The following is a 23,730-nucleotide window of genomic DNA, read 5'->3' as shown; positions in this document are numbered from 1 at the left end:
TCTCAACACTTTGCTTCCATATCTCATAAATTCCAGAGATAGCAAACTACTTCTTGGCACCAGCGATATTGCTTCTTGCCTTAGGACTCTTGTATAAATTCCTTCATAACTTTGGCTAACGAATTTGCTCACATCCTTCCAGGCCAAGATTACGTGGTACCATTATTAAGAAGCTATACACAAATCAGTGTGCTCTGTAGCACCTTCTTAACTCCTAGTTGTACTTCATAAATATTCCTGAAATTCCTCCATAAAGTTAAAAGATTATTATGTCAGAGAATGCATCCTATTAACATGTCCTTAGTGCCAGGCACAAAGTATACATATACTTTATAGAATAAATTGGGGGTAAAAAGAACAAACAAAAATCTATCTTGTCTTATAAATCATCCACATCTACTGTAGTTTGAAAACACATTTATACACATACATTCTATAATAGTTATCACTTCTATTTTCTCCAAGAGTCCTACGAAGCAGGGAAAACTAATAGGGAGATCACCTACTTAGGGATTAGCAAAAACACTAAACTCATCAAGCTGAAAATTACCAATTTTGTGAAACAAACTTTGAGGTTGTACAATAAGCATTTAATTAATCTATTTAGTGAATCCCCATAACACTGGGCAAGTAAAAATGATAATGATGCGACAGAACTGCCAAAAAGCAAATGTAATTTTGGCCTGAATTAACAGTCTAATTTCTAGGTTCAGAGAGATGCTTGTCCTATTCTATTCCACAGTAGTCAACCAGCCTGGAGATGATACATTCAGTTTGGAGACTTACACAAACTAAAGCATCTTCAAAAATAGTGATGGTGAAGGGAACTGACAGTATGCGAATTGAGAAATGGAAATATTTAGCTTAAAGAAAGAGACCCAAGAGACATAAGAGAGCTGTCTTCAAAAATCTGTTGGACTATAAAATGGAAATGGGAAGAGTGGTTTTTGAGTGGTGCCTTACTTCATATTGACCCAATAAGTCACTGAAGAACCCACTCAAAGAGGCAGAATCCAGTGTTTTGGGGGCTAGTAATTCATCTTCAATCTCTCTTTAGAAATACTATTACTATCATTCATTATTCTTCTAGCTGTGTTTGTTTCCACAATCTATTCTAGCAGGGCTCCTCCTTTTCCTGTATTAGAAACAGGAGATGGTCTTGATGTTTGAGAATGTTGACAAAATCCAGCAGATACAAAGCAGGCTTTTTACCAATAACTCTCATCCTGCACTATTCATTTTGATGGGCTTGCAAGTTCTAGAGATTAGCAAAGAATTGGCTGGGAAACAGGAATGTCAATTCTGCTTCTTGCAAGTAACTTCAATGTCTACACCTGATGCCCTTGGAGTTGTATCCCCCTTACCTGCCTCAATTTTTACCATACATGTTGTACTCCTGCTTTCTCCAGTTCTTGACTTTACTGCCTGCTAATGGCAATGACAGTGGTAGAGATATGAGGAAGTATCTGCTAGTTCTTTGTGCCTGGAAGGAGGTTGCTTACCCCAATTGTGAGAAAGTGAAAACTTAAGACTTTGTCTTCTTTTTCTCACTGTGGGCTACACTCACCAATTCTAGGGTACTCAACATCCTGTTAAAAATAGCAAATAGCTAATATTATTGAGCACTAACCATATACTAAACACTGCACTGCACTTCTCATGCATTGGTTTATTTAATCCTCACAATAACATTTTTTTTTCAGTCTCACTCCATCACACAGGCTGGAGTGCAGTGGCACAATCTCGACTCACTGGAACCTCTGCCACAAGGGTCCAAGTGATTCTTCTGGCTCAGCCTCCTGAGTTGATGGGATTACAGGTGCCTGCTACCACATCCAACAAATTTTTGTATTTTTAGTAGAGGCAGGGTTTTGTCATGTTGGTGGCCAGGCTGGTCTCAAACTCTTGGCCACAAATGATCAGCTGGCCTTGGCCTCCTATAGTGTGGAGATTACAGGTATAAGCCACCACGCCCATCCCTCACAATAACATTTTAAGATAAACGCTATTAATCTTTACCTTACAGATAAAGAAACAGGCACAGAAAGGGTAAGCAGCTTACCTAAGGTTCTACAGCTAGTAAACAGAAGAGCCATGATTTGAATTTATACAGGTTCCAGAGGCTATGCCCTCAATCTTTTTCATGAGCTTACTTTCCTTTATCTATTCCTTACAGATCCATAAGCACAGGCTTTAGATTTTGGTACTGTTTTGTTTTTACTCCAGTTGTTCTGAGTCTCGAACCAACTCTGCAAATTTGATGCATTATACATGGTACTCTAAAATATACACAGTCAAGGCCAGGCATGGTGGCTCATGCCTGTAATCCCAGCACTTTGGGAGGTCAAGGCAGGAGAATCACCTAAGGTCAGGAGTTTGAGATCAGCCTGGCCAACATAGTGAAATCCACTCTCTACCAAAAATACAAAAATTAGCAGGGTGTGGTGGTACGCACTTGTAGTCCCAGCTACTCGGGAGGCTGAGGCAGGAGAATCGCTTAAACCCAGGAGGTAGAGGTTGCAGTGAGCTGAGATTGTGCCACTGCACTCCAGCCTGGGCAACAGAGCGAGACTCTTTCTCAAGAAACAAACAAACACACACACACACACACACACACACACACACACACACACACACACACAGAGTCAAACACAAATTGTCATGTAATTTCAGAGAATTAAGAGATCTCCCGGGAGGGACAGCGGTGTGGGGGGAGCTGGGGAGGGATAGCATGGGGAGAAATGCCAGATGTGGGTGAAGGGGAGGGAGACAGCAAATCACACTGCCACGTGTGTACCTATGCAACTATCTTGCATGTTCTACACATGTATCCCAAAACCTAAAATGCAATTAAAAAAAAAAAAAAGAGATCTCCCAAAGTTCCATCCTGGATCCTCAAGTATAAACCTGGCCATTCGGCCATTTGTCTATGACATCACTAAAACACACACTGAAAACAGTTAAATAATGTTGAAAAATCCTAAATCTTTTTCTCTAGCCTACATTTCATGCCAGAAAATTCAACTTTCTATTAGGTTGAATTACTTGGGTTTTTCACTAGTATCTAAAAGTTATTATGTTTAAACTGAATTCTTTAACTCACCTCAGTATTTGCTCATTCTTTTCCTCTTCTAATTTCACTCAATGGTACTAATTCTAAACTTTCCCAGGGTAAAAATCTGGAAATCGTCCTACTTTCTGTCTCTCCTTCATCACCCACACATTTATATAGCACAAAAATAGAAATAGACTTTCCTGAGAGGTACCTATTATTTTAGGAAAAACGTAGAAAAATAATGTTTCATATCAGTGCAGTCTAAGCACAACCAGTTAAACATTTAGAATCTGATATACACACTGAAATACAGAAATAGAAAAGTGAAATAGCAAATGTGTGACAAAAGTCTTAAACATATAGTAACACACATTATCTCATGTTTAGATTAGGGCAATGAGTAGTTTCCATCACTTCACATTTTACTTTATTTTTGCAGTGTTTCTATCATATTTCTTAACTGCTCAAAACACTGCATGACTATTTCTCACCAATATAACTTAATTGCCTTTACCCAGGCTTCTGAATCACTCACTCATTCTTTCATTATGCTCTTACATGGCTCCCATGGTTATGGAGCTTACAGTCTATTAAACAAGTAATCACAATCAGGTAATTTCATGATTACCTGATAAAATAGTGTAATAAGCACCATGATAATGTAAATAAAGATTACAGAAGTATACAGAAGGAATACTTGGTGTAGGTAAGGGGAAGGAAACCAGCAGTTAAGGAAAACTTTCTAGAAGAGATGTCTAAGTGAAGACCTCCAAACAATTAAGAGTTAGGAAAATAAAAGACAGTAAGAAAGAATATAAGCAAAGATCTGGAGAGAGAAGAGAGAATGGAATTAAATCACAAAGTATGAGGAAGGACAGTGAGAGGATGGGAAGCGATATGGCTAAAGTGAATCATCAGTGGCAGATTGTTAAAGGCCTTACAGTTGTAAGTAAGGAGCTTGGATCTTATGTTAAGATCAACAAGGAGCACAGAAAGGTCTTAAGCCAAGATATATTATAATTAGTTTTTACATTAGAAATTGCATTTTGGCAACATTATAACAATAATAGGCTGAAGCAAGGGAAGTACCTGTTATACCAGTTTCCATGAGAGTTATTGATTATGGCCTGAATTAGGGTAGTGGCAGTAAGGATGAAGAATAGACAAAATTAACACAATATTTAAAAGATAAAAGTCATCAGGATTTCATGTTTTCTGGATGTATGAGAGACAAGCATATCACTCAGGTCTTTGGCATGTGTCGCTTATTAGATTCAATACTCCAGAGTCCAAAAGAAGAGAAACAGATATAGAAGAATGGAGCAGAATTTGGAGGCAAGGAAAACTTCAAACACATAATTTTCAGGTGTCTGTAAGATATTCAGGAGGAAATGTTGAATAGGGAGTTAAATATGCTTTCTACATTTATGTATGTATCCTGTGTATGTAGCAACGTCTAAATTGCTATTTTTATTTTTATTACCTGGTCATTCTAGTTACGGCAGAAACTGACAACTTTCAGGAGAATATGTAGAACTAGAAGAGGGAATAGGATACCACTGTTTAAAATAAAGCCAAAGAAATCTTTAAAAACATGAGCAGAATGACAGAAGGAAAATGACAACAGAATGTTACAAAGGAAGAAAAGAAGGGAGTACTTCAAGAAAAGAGTGATTAATAACATGAAGTACAACAGAGATTAAAAAGGAAGAGGGATGAGAAGTATCCTCCAAATTTAGCAGTGGGAAAACCATTAAGGTGGTTTCAGTGAAATGGCAGAATCTGAGGTAGACTGGGGAATGACTGAAATATTACAAAATACTTAAGTACAGATTATACAAGAGGCTTGGCTATGAAAGGTAAGAGAAAAAGCAATAGTGGAGAAAGGGGTGGGGTTAAGAGGGAAGATTTTTTTCACCCTTGTTTTTAAATAAAGCTTAAAAGTAGATTTGAGTATAAATTACAGAAAGAAAAGAACTAATACAGTGGAAGAGGTTAAAGATAAGGAGAGAAGGGAAATTGAGACTGAAAGTTAGAATGAGATGAGATTTAAAGTACAGATGAAAGATGATTCTCAAAGAGAATAAGGCACAGTATACCTTTGCATTTGCGAATAGAGGTAAGTTTTGAGGATTGATTTTACTCTGGGTGAGCTCTCATCTGTGGAAACTATATTTTTTCTGTGTGACATAACTAAGTTATTCTGGGGGATTAGGATAAAGTAGTATACTATCTTAGATGTTTGAAGCCATGAAGGTTTAAAAGGCCACTGAGATAACTGAAAATAAAAAAGAGGTGGCTATATTTATACAAAAGTTTTCTGGTCAGTGTTGAAAGACTACTTGAGGTTAGAGATCATGATAGTCTCTAATAAATAATGAAAGTAAGTCAGTATATGGCAGCAATGAGATAATATAGAAGTTGGAACAGCTCCAGAAGGGATTTTTAAAATAAATTAACAGGTTTTAGTATAAAATGAGAAATTTTAGCCAGGCATAGTGGCACATGCCTGTAATTCCAGCTACTCGGGAGGCTGAGGCAGAAGAACTGCTTGAACCAGGAAGGCGGAAGTTGTGGTAAGCCAAAATGGTGCCATTGCACTCCAGCCTGGGCAATAAGAGTGAAAATCCGTCTTAAAAAAAAAAAAAATTTGATTGTGAATCTCAGCTACTATATGTGTGATGATCTTGGGAAAGTTACTTAGCTTCTCTCAAAGCTTCTATTTCACTATCTCATTACTTATAAAATAACGACACTTCATCTCATACAATACATGCCAAGGGCTTAGCATGATGCGCAGCACACAGTAAATCCTCAATAAATGTTAAATATTTCAATAAAATATTTAATAAGATTTTAGAATATCAGAATTTCACATGAAATAGATGTTGTAAGAGGGTAAACGGAAAAGGTCTGGAAGAGAATAAAATAGGAAATGAGTTTAAAGAGAAAAATACAGAGTATTATGGAGATAAAAGATAAGACCATTAGAACAGCTTAATTAGATTTGGTCTTAATTTGGTTTTAGATAATGACCAAAGATAAGGAGGAGGTGAAGCATGATAGATTTGGCTGGCTATAAAGTTCAACAAACAAAAATCCTGGGAGTAGATAACAGGTATACAGCCTGGTCTTTGCACACTATTGTTCTAAGGATGGTGTAAGGGTCCTTGAGTCTTACAGTGTGAATTCTACAAGTAGGTAGTTGAAGCAAGAGATCCAGGGAAAGAAGGTCAAACTTTCCTTCTTACTAGTGCTAAATATGTACTTTCTCTACTTTAGAAGGATCTAGTTATTACACAAGCATACTCTGTTGATATACCCTATTGTGTACTAATCAAAGTTTTCCATGTGAGCAATTTTTCTCTTCATCACTGCTCTATTTCTACCCATATTTTGATTCAATGTAAGTCTTTTCCATACTTCTTATATCTACACATTATATATGTACTGTTTAACCAACATCCAGAGATTTTTCCTGCCTAAGATTGCCAAACACATTTTAAGACCTTAAATGCTTCAGGACTAAAGGTCAGGTGATTCTACTAAAGGACTGCACTGATATCAGTTGTCCTATTTCAGTCCTTTACCACTCTAAAATAAGTTTAGTAGAACATCAAATATAATAAAACAACACAGGCACTGGAAAAATTTTTCTTTTTCTTTTTTTTGTGCAGGTTTCCAGGTCAGAGAGAAACTATGAGGGACAATGCAACAAGGTGTGATCTGACTGGGTCATGCAAAAAAGCACTGCTAGGTTCTTGGCTTTTAAGTTCATATTGCAACAAAACAGGGCATTCATTGATTTTTTTTTTTTTTTTTCAGAAAGAAAAAAAAGGAGTGAAGGAGAGGAAGAAAGAGGAAGAAAAAGAGGGAGAGAGAACGGGAATATTGCTTTATTCTAAAAATGGGTATTAATAATGGCCGATCAATATTTTGTGTATTTAAAGTGGAGAATGTATATTTTGTGTATTTAAAATGGAGAGCTCTATAAATATTTATTAAGTTTACTTGTTCCGGATCTGAGTTCAAGTCCTGGTTGTCCTCATCAATTTTCTGTCTCGTTGAGTCTAAATCTCTTTATGGGTCTTATGTATCTGGGTGTTAGGATCGTTAGCTCTTATTGTTGCATTGATCTTTTACCACTATATTTTTGTTGCTTTGAAATCTATTTTATCAGATGCAAGAATTGCAACTCCTGCTTTTTATTTATTTTTTTTAATTTAAAACAAAAAGATTTTATTTATTTATTTTTGCTCTCCATTTGGTTGGTAAGTCTTTCTCCATTGCTTTGTTTTGAGTCTTTGTGTATTTTTGGATGTGAAATGGGTCTGGATGCAGCATACCGTTAGGTTTTGGCTGTATCTTTTGATTGGGGGATTTAGTTGACTTAAATTTAGGGTTACTGCCATTTGATGTTAACTGACTATTTTATCCATTCGTTTATATAAATTCTTCTTTATGTTGATGCTCTTTACTTTTTGGTATATTTTTTGAAAGGCTAATACTGGTTGTTCCTTTCTCTATATAATGCTTCTTTCAGAAGCTCTTGCAAAGCAGGCCTGGTGGTAATAAAATCTCTGAGTATTTGCTTGTTCATAAAAGATTTTATTTTTCTTTCAATTGTGAAGCTTAGTTTGGCTGGATATGAAATTCTAGGCTGAAAGTTCTGTTCTTTAAGGATGTTGAATATTGGCCCCCACTCTCTTCTGGCTTATAGGGTTTCTGCTGAGAGATCTGCTGTAAGTCTAATAGGCTTTCCTTTGTGGGTAACCTGACCTTTCTCTCTGGCTGCCCTTAGTATGTTCTCCTTCATTTCAACCCTGGTGAATCTAATGATTATGTGCCTTGGGGTTGCTCTTCTTGAGGAATATCTTTGTGGTGTTCTCTGTATTACCAGGGGTTGAATATTGTCCTGCTTTGCTAGATTGGGAAAGTTTTCCTGAATATCCGGAAGAGTATTTTCCAGCTTGGATTCATTCTCTTTGTTACATTCAGGTACATCTATCAAATGTAAATTAGGTCTTTTCACATAGTCCCATATTTCTTGGAGACTTTGCTCATTTCTTTTTATCCTTTTTTCTTAAGGAATCAGAAAGTATTTTAGGCCTTGTGATTCATACAGTTTCTTGTAGCACAAAAGCAGCTGTAGACAATATGTACATGAATAAGAATGGCTGTATTCTAGTAAAATTTTATTTACAAAAATAGATGACCAGCTAGCAGGCTGTAATTTGCCAATTCCTGCATAAGAAAAAAGCTCAGAATTTTTAATTTTCTTTTGGAGATCATGCCACTGAACTCCAGCTCTATCACCCAGGCTGGAGTTCCATGGCATGATCACTGCAGCTTCAACCTCCCTTGCTCAGCCAATCCCCCCATCTCAGCCTCCTGAGTAGCTGTGATTACAGGTACATACCACCACACCCAGCTAATTTTGGGGATTTTTTGGTAGAAACTCGGTTTTGCCATGTTGCCCAGGGTGGTTAGCTCAGAATTTATTGCATGATGTAGAAGAAAAATATAACTCAGCAAATTCAGAAAGGTTGAAGATGACTGGCAAGAAAATACTATAATATCCTGTGAGAGGACTACTGAGAATGTTTAGTTTTTGCTATTATAGGAAATAATGAATTAAAATTATGAAAAGTGTGGTGAACACATTCTAAGGTGGTCCCTATGATTCCTGTCTCCTGGTATTCATGCCTTTGTATATGTCTTCCTCTTGAGTGCAGCAGAATCTACAACTTGCTTCTAACCAAAAGGTTATGGTAAAGGTGATGGGATGTCACTTCTGTTACAAAAGGCTATAACATTTTCGCTGAGGGACATTCTCCCTTCTTGGTTTTGAAGGAACATGATGCCATCTTCTGAGATGCCCTATGGAGAGGGCAGCCTCTGGCTGTCAACCAGCAAGGAGCTGAATGTTGCAAAAAATCACATGAGTTTAAAAGCAGATAGTTCCCCTGTCAAGCCTTCAGATGAGAACCCAGCCCTGGCTGATACTTATATTACAAGCTTGCTGAGGACTCAGTGGGAGTGTGCCTGGATTCCTGATCTAAAGAAACTATAAGATAAATAAATGTGTGTTTATAAACTGTAGAATTTGTGTTGATATTGTTATACAGAAATACTTAATACAAAAGTACACTGATAACAGGTTTAATGAATTGTCCAAAAGTATATCATTTATCTCCCATGTGGAGAACTAAAATCATATAATTAATGTAAATGATTATTTAAAAAATATATATTGATAAATGTCACCTATTATTTTAATTACTGACAACTTCTATTAAACCTTTTCAATGCTCAATATCTTTGCAAATAAGGATCCTTTATTTAAAGAGACTGTGTAAACTCGAAATATTTATGCTATCAATTAACTTTTGAAACTTTTAAGGTGTTCCAAATTTACCCAGGTAACAGACTGTCAGAAACAATTTAGATAAAATACCTCAAAGCTTATTCCAGTACTTAAGCATTAAACAGTTTAAGAAAAATCTATCTTTGATTTTTTGTTTTATTAATTGACAACCATCTTAAATTTTTAAAGTACACAGTGGAGTCCCTTAGGTCTTCAAATTATTCCCCAGAAAATTTCCTTTCATGTGTTCACATTTATTTTGCTATATTCTGGAAGGTCTAGAGTAGACTTATTCCAGGTTTCTCTTGCAGTGCTTTTAGCTCTAGTTTCCACAGTTAAAATGTTACTGAAGCTGTAAATGTAGTATTCTGAAAGCCTACACTCATGCGCAGGTACACACTTCCACATAAACCGCCTTGGTAAATGAATAAACTATTTCATGAGAAAATGGTTAAAAAGTTGGAAATCTGTATCAATGCAAATAATCTTCATGTTTTAATTTTCTCTTCCTTCTGGAATTAAAAAAGTCTTTCAGTGATGAGCAATACAGTAATACACTAGGCTCCTAAACACTGAACTAAAATCCTCATATTTTTATATATTGAAATCCATCTTCAAGTGGGTTTTGTTCATTGTACAAGTCACACAGACTTGGGAATGAAAAAAATTAGAGAATGGGGGCCAGGTATGGTGGCTCTCACCAATAATCCCAGCACTTTGCAGGGCAGAGGCAGGAGGACTGCTTGAGGCCTGAAGTTCAAGAACAGCCTAGGCAATAGAGTAAGGCCCTATCCTGACAGAAAATACAAATAAAAAATTAGCAGGGCATGGTGGTGTGTGGCTGTAGTCCCAGCTACTCAGGAGGCTGAGAAGAGAGGACTACTTAAGCTCAGGAGTTGGGAGCTTTAGTGAGCTATGATCATGGCATTGCAGTCTACCCTGGGCAACAGGGCTAGACTCAACACTTAAAAAAAATAAAACAAAGTGGAGAACCTCATTTGCTAATCTAATCTAATTGGACTGGTAAATATTATAATGTGTGATAATATACAAGTGTTGTCAAGGGTAAGATTAGGGTAAACTGATATAATTGTTGGCTGAAGCATATGACAGGACAACCTTTTGGGAGAGCCATCTAATAATAGCTAACAAAATTTAACATGCCTCAATAAAGCAAGTCTATATCTTAGAGTTTATTCTACAGATATTTACATATATGTGCAAAGGTTATACACAAGATTATGCACAATAGCATTCCTAGTAATAGAAAACAATGGAATTTAAATTTTTCAGTAGACAACTATTACAATAAATTATGACATATCTATACAATAAAATCCTATGCAGTTGTTAACAAGAATGAAGTAGTACATCTTTATAAATGCACATGGATTAAGGTCTAAGATGTATTAAGTAGATAAAGCAAGGTGTGGAATGCTCCCATGTATATTACTTACATAGAAATATTTGGGTGGAATACCCAGGATGCTATAATTTCTAGGGACAGAGACTGAGGATCTGAAAAAGCAACCTAATTTTCTTTACATACTCTTTTCTATTTTATGTATTTATTTATACCAAACATGTAAATTATTTTCTCAATAAACACCTTCCTTCAGGCATTCTTTATTTACCATAAGATACACTCTTAAAAATGTAACTGAGATAATCATTTCCATAATTTCTTGATCACAGGTTATTTTTCTCTCTTACATGTACTGTTAATAATTCTGTCTTCACAGTCCTTAAATAGTAATTTAATGTCTCATGGGTGACATAAGTATCTCATAGGTCATATTTTACTTAGCTTTTATTAAAAGCTGTCTAATATTTGGATACTCAGGCACTAAATTCTAGGTAAATTTCCAGAAGATTATACTGTATTGATCAAAGTAAGCAACCAGTAAGAAGTTGGCAGATACTCAGCAGCCAAGAGCCACGTGGAAATTAATGGCTGAATTCAGAGAACACAGGCCCAAATTATTAAATGGCATAATTTAAGAAAACTAATGTATTACATATTTAATAGCAATATACTACAACTATATAAACTGATCTAACAAATGCTGTATACCTGAAGATGTTTTTAGCACTCCCTATATATTGCTTTCTATTTTAAAGACAAAACTTTTTGACTGGAATGGAGAAATGCTGATCATGTGAAATAAGGATTTTCATAGTGCTGCAACTTTGATCCCTATTGTGCATTAATTTGTAAAGGATTCTTAAATATCGAGAAATTTGAAAATTCATTAAAAGAAAAAAATCTCCACAAATGTGAGTTTTACTTTACTACTTGAAAGTGTAATAATCTAAAAACAGATGTCATTCCTATTTTACTATTTGTGTATATTAAATAAAACATTTGAGAAAACTTTACAGCACAATTATTAAAAAAATGGGTTTTGGAGTCACATAGAATTCAAGTCCTGGTTCTCATATTAACTATAGAATAGTGGGAAAACTACTCCAGCCTTGTGAGCCTCATTTCCTCATGTATAAAATAGAGATAACATTAAGTATATTTAGCATCTTATGAGGTTGTTGTATTAAGTAAAAAAAAAACCATATGATGCACTTTGCACAAAATATGATCAACAGTAACAGTTAAATAAAGGGTAGCTCTCACTACTAATATTATTACTCTTCAATTATCCTGTATAGATGAGGAATAAAATGTTCTACGTAACTTTCTCCTTTACTGACAAATTCTTATGTACATGCCAAAGCATCACCACTGTGTATTTTAGTCACTCTTGGGGCAAATTCAGCCAAAATACTTACTGCGTTTTTTTGTTATCTTAGAGGTCAATAAATATTTGGTACCTGGTACTAATAACTCTGTCTAGATTAACACGTTTATTTTATAGTCCTAGTATGGTGAGTTCAGGTCATATTACATTTGGATTGTTGTATTTAAGTCTGGACGTGGTTCAAGAGACAATGAATGCCAGACTAGAAGGTACAATTATGGTTATACACTTAAATAAGGACTCTTGTCACTTTAAAGATTAACAAATCTATGAGTTACTACTTTGTTACTTTTGTTTCAATAAAAAGATAATGAGAAAATTATGTGACATATACAATGGACTTAACATTTTGTCAAATTGATTCTGTAATAATCACACTCTAAACACTGAAATTTTCCAAAAAATTCAACTCACACTAATTTTAGTCTTTAAAAAAAAACGGAGCACAATGCACTGTGAACACTTTTAAGCTATAAGAGCTATATGTTCAGATATTTTTGCTGAATTTATTTCAAATTCAGATCAATATTAGAATTTAAAATAGAACTTAAGTCAATACCTCTCTAATTTATCTTAACTTCTGTAGTGTTAATGATTTAAATACTTAATTTTGGAATGGGAAATGCGTACAACGATTATGCTCAACAGAAAACAATAATAGAGGAGAGCAAAGCATGTATTTTGTACTAACCAATTAGAAGAACTGTTCCAACGGCTAAACCTCCACCTGGAAGTGAAACAAAACCAAACAAAAATTAATCTACATTTTCCATTACCTTTAGCATAAAAGTTATGCTTTATGAAGGAAAGGCACTTCAGTAACTTTAAAACTACAGTTGCAAACAACATTTTAATTACCTTTGCAATACTTTGCTCTAAGTGCTATTATGAAATAATTACATGTTATATGTAATTACACAGTACACATTACAATTACTTACTTTCTTTTTTTTTGAGATGGAGTCTTGTTCTATCGCCCAGACTGGAGTGCAGTGGCAGGATCTCTGCTTGGCTCACTGCAACCTCCCGCTCCTGGGTTCAAGTGATTCTCCTGCTTCAGCCTCTTGAGTAACTGGGATTACAGGTGCCTGCCACCACATCCAGAGCCACTGTGCCTGGCCTACAATTACTTTCATAATTTACTGTACTATCCATCTTTCTCCTCTGACAGAACCATTCAGCATTCAACATAACTGTGCTTAAACACTCCAATGTTATATTTAACACTTGTTAATAAATTAACTCAATACCCAAGACTTAAATGTGCACAGTAACTTAACTACTATAGAAGTACAACATAGATAAGATTATAGAAATTCCACATTAATATTTATCTTCAAATTTAGTAAGCCTTTGAGTAAAGAACTGATGACTAAAGCTAATTCTTTTTTATTATGACTAATATACACGAAGTCTGGATATGCTCTAAATATATTTACAATTTAAAAGGAACACATTTGCCATTTCAAACAGAAAAAGATCATCATCACAAAAATACATTTTCAATATTACTGGACAGTGTTATTTTAAAAATGTGAATTAGGCCAGGCACAGTGACTCAGGTCTGTAGTCCCAGCACTTTGGGAGGTTGAAGTGGGTGGACTGCTTGAGGCCTGGAGTTCAAAACCAGCCCGAACAACATGGTGAAATCCTGTTGCTACTAAAAATACAAAAAAATTAGCTGCATGTGGTGGCACATGCCTGTAATCCCAGCTACTCAGGAGGCTGAGACACAAGAATTTATTTTTTTGAGATACAGTCTCACTCTATTGCCTGGGTTGGAGTGCAGTGGTGCAATCTCGGCTCACTGCAACCTCTGTCTCCCAGGTTCAACAGATTCTCCTGCCTCAGCCTCCAGAGTAGCTGGGATTGTAGGCACCCACCACTACACCCAGCTAATTTTTGTATTTTTGGTAGAGACGTGGTTTCACCATGCTGGCCAGGATGGTCTTGAACTCCTGATCTCATGATTCGTCTGTCTCGGTCTCCCTACGTGCTGGGATTACCGGCGTGAGCCACTGTGCCCTGCCTGAGACCAAAATTGTTTGAACCTAGGAGGCGGAGGTTGCGGTGAATTGAGATTGCACCACTGCACTCCAGTCTGGGTGGCAGAGCGAGAATCTGTCTCAAAAAAAAAAAAAAAAAAAAAAAGAATTAGGGCAATATAATCATGAAATATATAATTCAAATGGTGAACGATTAAAAGTCAATTTAATATTAGTTTTAGGGCTGGGCACAGTGGCTCACACTTGTAATCCCAGCACTTTGGGAGGCCGAGGCAGGTTGATCACCTGAAGCTGGGAGTTTGAGACCAGCTTCACCAACATGGAGAAACCCCTTCCCTACTAAAAATACAAAATTAGCTGGGCATGGTGGTTTATGCCTGTAATCCCAGCTACTCAGGAGGCTGAGGCAGGAGAATCACTTGAACCCAGAAGGTGGGGCTTTTGGTGAGCCGAGACTGAGCCAATGCACTCGATAATGAGCAACAAGAGCAAAACTCTGTCTCAAAAAAAGAAAAAAAATTAGAACTACACTAAAACATTTGAGTACTGATACTTTGCTCTTCAGTACTCAAACTACTGAGTTTATAAAACTATTACCAATTTGATTAATGTCTCAAATACAAATTCCCTTAAAAATTTTAAAAATGAATATGAAAGAATGAATAGAAATGCACTTAAAGTATAATTTAAAAAACACTCAAAGTTGTCGGTCAACCGGAGACAATAGTTTGGGTTTTTTTGTTTTGTTTTTTTTTTTTTGCATACAAAGCTATGAAAGAAACATTTAGAACACCAATAAAGAACTTTTCGCAAAAAGTTTTGTAGTCAGTAACAAAAGTTCCTTTGATAGGCCAGGCATGGTGGCTCATGCCTGCAACCCAGCACTTTGGGAGGCCAAAGTGGGTAGATCCCATAAGCTCAAGAGCCCTTTGAGATCATCCTGGCCAACATGGTGAAACCCTGTTAGCCACATGGGGTGGTCTGCTCCTGTAATCCCAGCTACTCAGGACCCGGGAGGCTGAGGCATGAGCATCACTTGAACCCGGCAGGCGGAGGTTGCACTGAGCTGAGATCACACCACTGCACTCCAGCCTGGGCCACAGAGCAAGACTCTGTCTAAGAAAAAAAAAAAAAAAAGGTCTTTTGATAGTGTTTATTTTTTGCCTTGCAAATAAGTATAACAGTTACATTTCAAACAGTTTGAAATCTGGTAACATAGATGGTACCTAGAATAAAATGCAACATGTGACTTATGCTAAGTGATTTACAGTGAGGCTAAACATCAATTTTATGACAATATGTAGAACATTTCAGACTCTTAGGGAAGGAAATAATGAAAAAACCTATTGTTTTTAAATGTTTTAATGTTTAAGTTTATATATTTACAAGAACTTTATATTTAAGGTTCACATTTAGACAGGTTCCTTCATTACAGCACTTAAAGCCATACCAGACTACATAGAATAACTTTACTCCTTAGATGAAAAGATAAACATAAATGGAAATATGTATCATGAAAGCCATCAAAAAGGATCAGGTCCAGGGTCAGTGGCTCAAGGATGTAATCCCAGCACTTTGGGAGGCCAAGGTAGGCAGATCACTTGAGCTCAAGAGTTTGAGACAAGTCTGGACAACATGGTAAAACTCTATCTCTACAAAAAATACAAAAATTAGTGAGGCATGCTGGGGGGTTGTAGCAGGAGGATCACTTGAGCGTGGAAAGTTGTGGCTGCAGTGAGCAGTGTTTGCACCACTGCACTCCAGCCTGGGTAACAAGGTGAGACCCAGTCACAAACAAAAGGATCAGAATAAAGGGTTTGTTTTGGGATAAGATTAATGTTTAATTTCATAGTGACGCACTAATGTTTTAATCCATTTGAACATCTTACATCATACTTCCTTACTTTCCTTTAAATGCAAAAATAAACATTTAATTACCTAATAGATGTTTACATACATATAAGGAGGTGAAGTAATGTAAGCAAACAAGAGACATTATGGTATCTAAGCTAGAGCAGGCACTATTACAAAGTTTATTACTTTAACGTATTTCCTATAGGGAGTATTAAGTTTTCTTATCTAACCTCTTGAGTTACATTTATGTCTCCTCAAATAAGGAATTTATATAAGGCCTCCAATGGGACAGACAGAGAAGTAAAGATTTTTTAACATTCACTATGGGACAATGAGAAAAGATCACGAAACAGTTTTCCAATTAAAAGAATGATTACCAAGCACAGGTGCCTGGCCCAGGGAGGTACTCAGAAAGAGCTACCTTTACCATTCTGGTAATACTTTTTTTGGTGGGTAGGGAGGTGACTGGGTGTTATCGTGTTGGCTGGATTGGAGTGCAGTGGTACAATCATGGTTCACTGCAGCTTCAACCTCCCAGGCTAAAGGGATTCTCCTACCTCAGCCTCTGAAAGAGCTGGGATTATACACACATGTTACCATGACTGGCTAATTCTTTTTTAATTCTTTCTTTGTAGAGATGGGGTCTCACTATATTGCCCAGGATGGTTTGGAACTCCTGGGCTCAAACTAGCCTCCCACCTTGGCCTCCCCAAGTGTTGAGTACAGGCATGAGTGACCATGCTGGCCTAAAAATCTCATGTGTATTAAAATTCTAATATTTAGAAAATGTGGACATTAAGACATAATGGGGACATATTAAAATCATTTTTATCAACCAAATATCTTCTCAAACTTCTTTTACAAAAACATAAGAAGGCTCTATTATGTAAATTCACTAGATTCACATTTAGGTTGGTTCTAGTAAAGTTTGGTCATTGTGAATGTTAGGTATGGGGAATAAGACGTAACTCATTAAGTAATTTAAACTTATTAACTAATTTAATGCTTTAAAAAAAATCAAGCTTTTTTTCTATGTGTATTAAGATAATTTTGACCTATACATATACATATACATTTCTATGTGTATTAAGATAATTTTGACCTCCCAGGGCTTAGGGATCCTCCCCCTGTCAGCCTCCCGAGTAGCTGGGACTGCAGGTGTGCACCACCAAGCTTGGGTAATTTTTGTATGCATACAGCAGCAATACTTCTCTATTCTTCTAAACTTGAGTTAGTGAGACACGATCTCAAAGCATCTCCACAAGATACCGCTGTGTAAGGTATTTTGATGTCTCTTACTTAATAAATGGAAGGTCTAGCTGCATTTTAACTTAAAAGTTTGAATGTTTGTAGCCATGCTCCCATCAAAAAATAAATAAATGAAAAGCCACCAACCAACCACAAATAGCATACCCTGACGTATTCTTTGAAAGCTAGCTTTTAATTTACTTTTAAATTTAGAAACCATTAGTAATTTTATCTAATTCCAAAAGCAACATAGACTTCACACTAATAGTTCCCAATTAAAATTGAAATACCTTTTCCCAACAGTCCACTAAAATGTATTACAGATAATAGGGCAACAAAGCAATCATCTTACTTCTGTAACGAAAACAAACAAGAAAAGGAGTAAAATGGCCTTATTTACCACTTCCTCTCCCCTTTCATCCTAACTTAGAAAAATTACCAACACACTTTCTAAGTCACTAAGCAAAATAAACTCTTCTTTTTTTGAGACAGGGTCTCACTGTCACCTAGGCTACGGGGAGTGGTGTGATCACTGCTCACTGCAGCCTTGACCTCCCAGGGCTTAGGGATCCTCCCACTGTCAGCCTCCCGAGTAGCTGGGACTACAGGTGTGCACCACCAAGCTTGGATAATTTTTGTATTTTCTGAAGAGCCAGTATTTATCTATGTTGCCCAGGCTTGTCTCAAACTCCTGGGCTCATGTAATACACCCATCTTGGCTTCCCAAAGTGCTGGGATTACAGGTGTGAGCAAGCACACTTGGCCAGCAAATAAACTGTTGGTGTTACTTCTAGACCCCTTTAAGATGTATATTTATTTCCAGCTTACTAAAAATACAAGTAGAGGACTTCACGTACACAAAACAATACAGGAGTTTAAATGTTAAAGATAATCAGCAAGCTTGACATTTTGAAGAATTAATTTCATCAAGTTTTTACATCTTTTCAAAATAGGCTTTTTTCTTAAAACCAGAAACAATATTTTATACCTAGGAAATAATATCAGAAAATTTAAGATCTTGTAAATGCCAGGATCTTCCTATCTTATGATTTTTAAAATCATAAGACAACCACAGGGCTTTTGTTGCTTCAATTCACACAGTAGTAAGACAACTGTATTAGTACTATGAATATTTTAAAGGGAGAGCATTCAATCCCCACACTGTCCCCAATACAAACCTCTGATTAAGCTATAATTTTTAGTAAATGAAGTCAAATTAATACACTAGAATATGAAGGTCTTTCTTCAATGTTAGAGAAAGTAAAAGGGAAAAGAAATGAAAGTCAGGAAAGGTAACAGTAATTTATGCCAGTCCTTTCAGAGCTCTATATAAAGGAATAATTTTGCTTAAAATTATAAAAAAGTATTTTTGGGAAAATGCAATTTAAAAAAACAAGTTCATATTGTTTCCTTGGTTCGCAGTAATAGCCTTCACTACTGAATTAATGCTGGACCTCAAATTAAATTGCAGTTATTTTGATAACAAGTCTACTTTTTCTTCCCTGAGCATGATAATATATCGTGACTACTCTTCATTATGACACAATTATTGGCTAGGTAAACATGAGAATCAAAATAAATCTAGGAATCATAAAAATAGTTCTGTAGATTAAGTCACAGGAAACAATTTTACATAGCAATAAAAAAGTACATTTTTTTTAAATGTACAGCTTATTCGTTGCTAAAATATCCTAACCAAGATTGTGTTAAATATGTAGTCCAAGCTCAACGTACATTATCCCATGCTACACATTAACATATAGTAAAGGAAATAAGCCCACTAGTGTTTACTTTTTGACATCAGTGTTAAAAAATGGCTGCTACCATCTCGCTCCTTTCAGAGTACTCTTCCTAGACTATTATTTACCTCAAATCCCTATTTGACGATCAAAATTTAACAGCACAGAGGTCAAATCTGCAGTTACCCTTCCTTTAAGCATCTTTCCAGAGGATGAAGTTGTGGATAATTCTCCTAGGTTAGACATATGGTCCTAACATGGAGTATACTTTTATGGGGAATGGGGGTTGCAGCGGGGAATTCTGCCAGAGTTCTTTTCCTGCTATAATCTTACTTTGGAAACCCCTGGAAGAGAAATGAAGTATTTATTCAATCGATGGAATATCTATCTTTCCTTTTCCAAAATATAAGTGTTAATTTCATATAGTATCCTCAAATAACAATATAAATATCCTAGAAGGGCAAGGTTGAGAACATGGGTGAGATAAGCTGAGAATTCTAAAAATTTAAATGTAGCTAACTTGTGAAATGTATTTCAATATCTCATAATAAAATTAGGTTGCCAGAACAAAACATTTAATATAATTAGGTCACATTTGAAAGAGGCAGATATTAGGAATTTTCAAATTTCTGAAACATTTTGGAATAAGTAATGAAAATAGTGTATCATCAAATGACTAAGAATTAGTATGTATGATGCCTTTCAAATATATTTTGCATCTATGTTTAAAATCACAATGATGTCATGTGGCAATAATAAAATGTCACTGTACTACATGGAAGCTATATTTACTTGTTACACAGTAACCACATAATATATTTTAGCCATTAATCATAATATCACAGTATAGTCTTACCATTCTAATACCATAACATCCTATTATCATCTTTTGTCACAATATGGTCATACTGGGCTTGCCACAACTTGAGTTAAATAACAACATAGTCTAAATTGCTTATACAGAAAATTGGAATACAAAAATGTCATTAAGAGGATAACACTAAAATACTTCTGGACATATTTATTTTTCAAGATGTAGTCAATTCTATTAAAACTTCTTCAACTTTGCATTTTGAGAATTAACTGCATGCATGAAAAATATATTTCAAAGTATTCAACAACCAATACTGTTTCCATTATCTTAATAAACAGCAATTTTTAGCATAAGCTTGTCACAGCTAAACACCCTACTGAAGTCCCTCATTCCAAGCTAATATGGAAAATTTAAAAATTACTGTTCAAATTTGTATCTCTAAAGAAACATATATAGAAGGTGCTTTGGGTTCTCTTTTTGCTATGTACTTTAAGAGACAATAGTTAAATCATTAATCTGAGGTTCAATAAATGGGCATTATCCCCTGGAAGGAATTCTTAAAAAATTCAGACAGCTGTAGCCTAGTGGAGAGAGCACTAAATTTGAAGCCAAGATCAGCACACATGGTCAATGGTTTTTTGAGACTGTTCATATCACTTAATTTGTTTTTAGAACTCAAACATGAAACTCCATCCTACATATTTCAGAATTTCTTGTCTCAGTTTTTTTCTACACATTATTTTTCTCATAATCAACAACTTATTGAGAACCTACTAAGTGCCAGGAAATATACTAGGTAGGTTTTGTTATTCTAATGAGGAACTGAAGACATTATAATAGAAACATGACCTTTTTGTTTGGAAGGTTTTAGTATCAAGTGAATGAAGTTACACATCGTATTGAATTAAAAAATAGCTAAGGCCTAGAAATAGCTTCCAAACTTAAAGTTCAAACATAAGGGGATATCTATCGAGGCTCACAAGGGAAAAACGGTGAACTAAATATTTGCTAACTAGATATTTTGAATTACTTCTGTTTACAGTACCATGCAACTCAAAGAAAATATACTTGAAACAATTAAGTGAAAAATACTTAAACTTATGTAGAAATAACCAGGAAATGAAATGACAGAATCAAGAAGCCATACTCTTTCTCATTGGTTGCTTGTCTTCTTACTTTCTCTGCACTAAACCTATGAAAAGCCTACTTTGAGGAGATAACCGAGAGAAATGTCAAGCGAAGTACAGGAACAAGCAATGACAGTGATATTTTATGAAAGTGTACAAGATTTAACAGACGCATACCACACACTATAAAAAAAGTTACGAAATGTAAACACAGGTGGGGTTTTAATGAAGCAGCATTCAGATAGAAATTAATACAGAAGCTTTATTAACACAGCAAATCTGTCCTACTAACCTAATCTGGTCAACCCTTTCCATATAACAGTTATGAAACAAGCATATTCTTCAGCAGGCTTCTCATAAAATTCCAGAGATTTTAAAGGAAAGCCTAAGAACTAGACATCCTTTTCCCGTTAAAATGTGAATTGGATTTAAAGATGTCGTTTGGAATGCAGCAGCAATCAATTCTGGGAAGCAAATGTATACAGAAAAAAACCGAAATAATATATACACAGATTTAACGCAGACACGAGTGTGACGAAATATCAACGACAGGCTCTAATTAGTTTCAAATGATTATGAGTCAACATAAACCTTTAACATACGCTCTCTTAAAGTCAAAATGTTTTAAGATTTAGACCCAGAGAATAGGCAGTCTGACGGTCAAAAAGGGGAAATCCTTTTTTTCCACCATTTTCTAACGAAGCCTGTCTCCCCCAATTATAAAAACTTTTGTAGATTGGTCTAAACCGTGAGCTGCGTGGAGACAGCGGAAGCGAGGTATCCTCAATGAATAACTAAACCATCTCCATAAATTAATGTCTTCCCTTGACTAGAAATCAGTTCAGGGTAAAAAGCATGTACGAATTCCGCCGTAATATGAAAAGGGGTTAGTGGGCAGGGAACGAGAATACAGAAGGGGCACTAAAACATGTTTAGTTAACAGCGCTCAAAAGTCTCCACACAACCCGTATTCCCCTCCATCTCAATCAGACCATGCTATTCTCTCCTCGTCCGAAGGATTAGGGGTCAGAGAGAGGATGTGGGGTCAAAGTGGCGTCTCCTACAGGTCCCCTCCCTGTGTCCCCTCGGTTGAGCCCAGATCTCCACTCTGAACCGACCTAAGAGCTGGTCCAGGGCTGGGAGCCCGGTTGATACCAGCAGCTGTCCATTCCGCACCGACGGTCGCGTGCCCGTAATGGACACCAGTCGAGGGCCGCTGTCGTTGGTCCCGCTGACTCTAGGACCCCTCCTCTGGAAACTCGTGACGTTGCTCTTGCTGGCTGTCGCCACCGCAGACCCAACACCCACGGCGTCACCGCCGCAGGTTGCCACTGTCGCCATTTTGAAGCCTCCCAAGTTAACCCAATAGGAACTCTGGGAACGCAAACCTCCGGCCTGTCAGAGACGTTCCCAAACTCCCGCCTCCTCGCCCCTTCCGCGGCTCTCGTAACCAATAGGACTGAGACGTCCCTCCCGAGCCAGCCAATCGGAAGGCGCATTGCTGAAAAGTGCTCTTGCGTAAGGACGTTCGACTTCTGTGGAGCCCAGGTGAGAAAGGCCCTCCTGTGTCCCGGTTGAGGGTCTTCAGGGTTCTTTGGGGCCAGAGGTGGGTAATATGTAATGTTCTTCTCCTGTTGAGTGCCTTCATTCACACTGAGTTTAAGAAAAGGTTGGTGAACCGATAAACCTCAGGGCTTAGGGCTTATCAAACAATTGCTAGTAGCGTGCACCTTTCTCCGCTGTGTTTGAGGAGAGACTTTTTTCCTGCTCATTTCTCTTTTGATTTCTGAGAGAAAATTCACTCCGCCTTCCCCACGATGTCTTTTTCTTAATTTTGTGTTATATGGAAAGGATGGGGCCTCTTAACCTTAATGAGTTGCTTGCTGAACGTCCGGGCTTAGTTCGCTTGTGCCTAGTGGTAGGTGGTTTGGATTTAGACCTTAGAGCGAAAACTCTTGAACTTTGAGGCTATCTGGTTTTCCTGCATCTGACAAAATATACCTCTCTGATAAGTTCCAATAAGGAGCTTTCGTTAATTTTAGTGCTTCTGGAAGTCGTCAATGTCTTTCCTCACCGGTGTAAATGAGAAGTGTTACTCTGACAACCGTGTTCACACATTTAATTGCGTTTGCTGTTAAAGCCGCTGCAAATAACAGAAAATACTTTGGGTATCTTTCCCCAAAAAACTGCTAGGAAGAATTAGGAATGTACTTACTTTATTTTGTGAACCTTGAATCGAGAGTTTATTACTAAAATAGGGATTTTATATATGGGGGAAAAACATGTATTTTGAGTTGTATTTTTGTGTTTAATTTTTTTCTGAAAATTGAGCATGGATCCCCCTGCTCAGTGGGTAAGTGATGTTTAAAGGCAATCATGATTGACAAACGTCTAAATTAAAAAGGACTCCCAAATCATTCCTGCACTGCTGAGTTACTGACTTTGACAGCAATCTGTGATACCTTTTAATTAGACCCAAACCTCATTGAAATTCTTGCCATTGAATTGTTTTAAATCTCACTGACCTGTTGAAATTTTTAGGCTGATTCTATTTGATAAATTGAAGTTAGTATTGCTAAAGAGTGACTGGAGTTTTTCATTTGGGGAGGAGTTTTGTCTGTTTGCTTGTTTTTTAGAACCATGTTTAGGAAAAAACTATTTCACATTATATCCACTGGAAAGCTTTGATCAAGGTTGCTTTCATATTGAATTTCAAATCTAAGTTACTCAATAAATAACTGTTGAGTGATTACTGTCTGCTTGGACT

The 23,730-nt window shown here is 36.4% G+C and overlaps 2 protein-coding genes across 34 annotated transcripts in view; one reads left to right on the top strand and one right to left on the bottom strand.

The window, feature by feature from the left end:
• The window catches only part of ELP4 (elongator acetyltransferase complex subunit 4), a 274,144-nt gene extending 251,805 nt beyond the window's left edge, over nt 1-22,339 (bottom strand). For all 9 annotated transcript variants that reach the window (XM_009007873.5, XM_002755140.6, XM_078340783.1 and 6 more), the window contains exons 1-2: nt 22,082-22,339; nt 12,867-12,902 (exon numbers count right to left, since the gene is read on the bottom strand). In XM_009007873.5, coding sequence (XP_009006121.1) covers nt 12,867-12,902; nt 22,082-22,304 — 259 coding nt within the window. In that variant the 5' untranslated portion in view covers nt 22,305-22,339. The remainder of the gene's footprint in view (nt 1-12,866; nt 12,903-22,081) is intronic.
• A 140-nt stretch (nt 22,340-22,479) lies between these two features.
• The window catches only part of IMMP1L (inner mitochondrial membrane peptidase subunit 1), a 70,463-nt gene continuing 69,212 nt past the window's right edge, over nt 22,480-23,730 (top strand). For 15 of the 25 annotated variants that reach the window (XR_008474918.2, XM_009007867.5, XM_078340793.1 and 12 more), the window contains exon 1: nt 22,480-22,569. The gene's annotated coding sequence lies outside the window, so the exon portion shown is untranslated. The remainder of the gene's footprint in view (nt 22,570-23,730) is intronic. The other 10 variants (XM_009007868.5, XM_078340794.1, XM_054241484.2 and 7 more) reach the window with 1 other exon arrangement.

The sequence above is a fragment of the Callithrix jacchus genome, chromosome 10 (assembly GCF_049354715.1).
Source record: "Callithrix jacchus isolate 240 chromosome 10, calJac240_pri, whole genome shotgun sequence".
Classification (NCBI taxonomy): Eukaryota; Metazoa; Chordata; class Mammalia; order Primates; family Cebidae; genus Callithrix; species Callithrix jacchus.
This window is presented reverse-complemented; position numbering and strand designations above follow the sequence as displayed.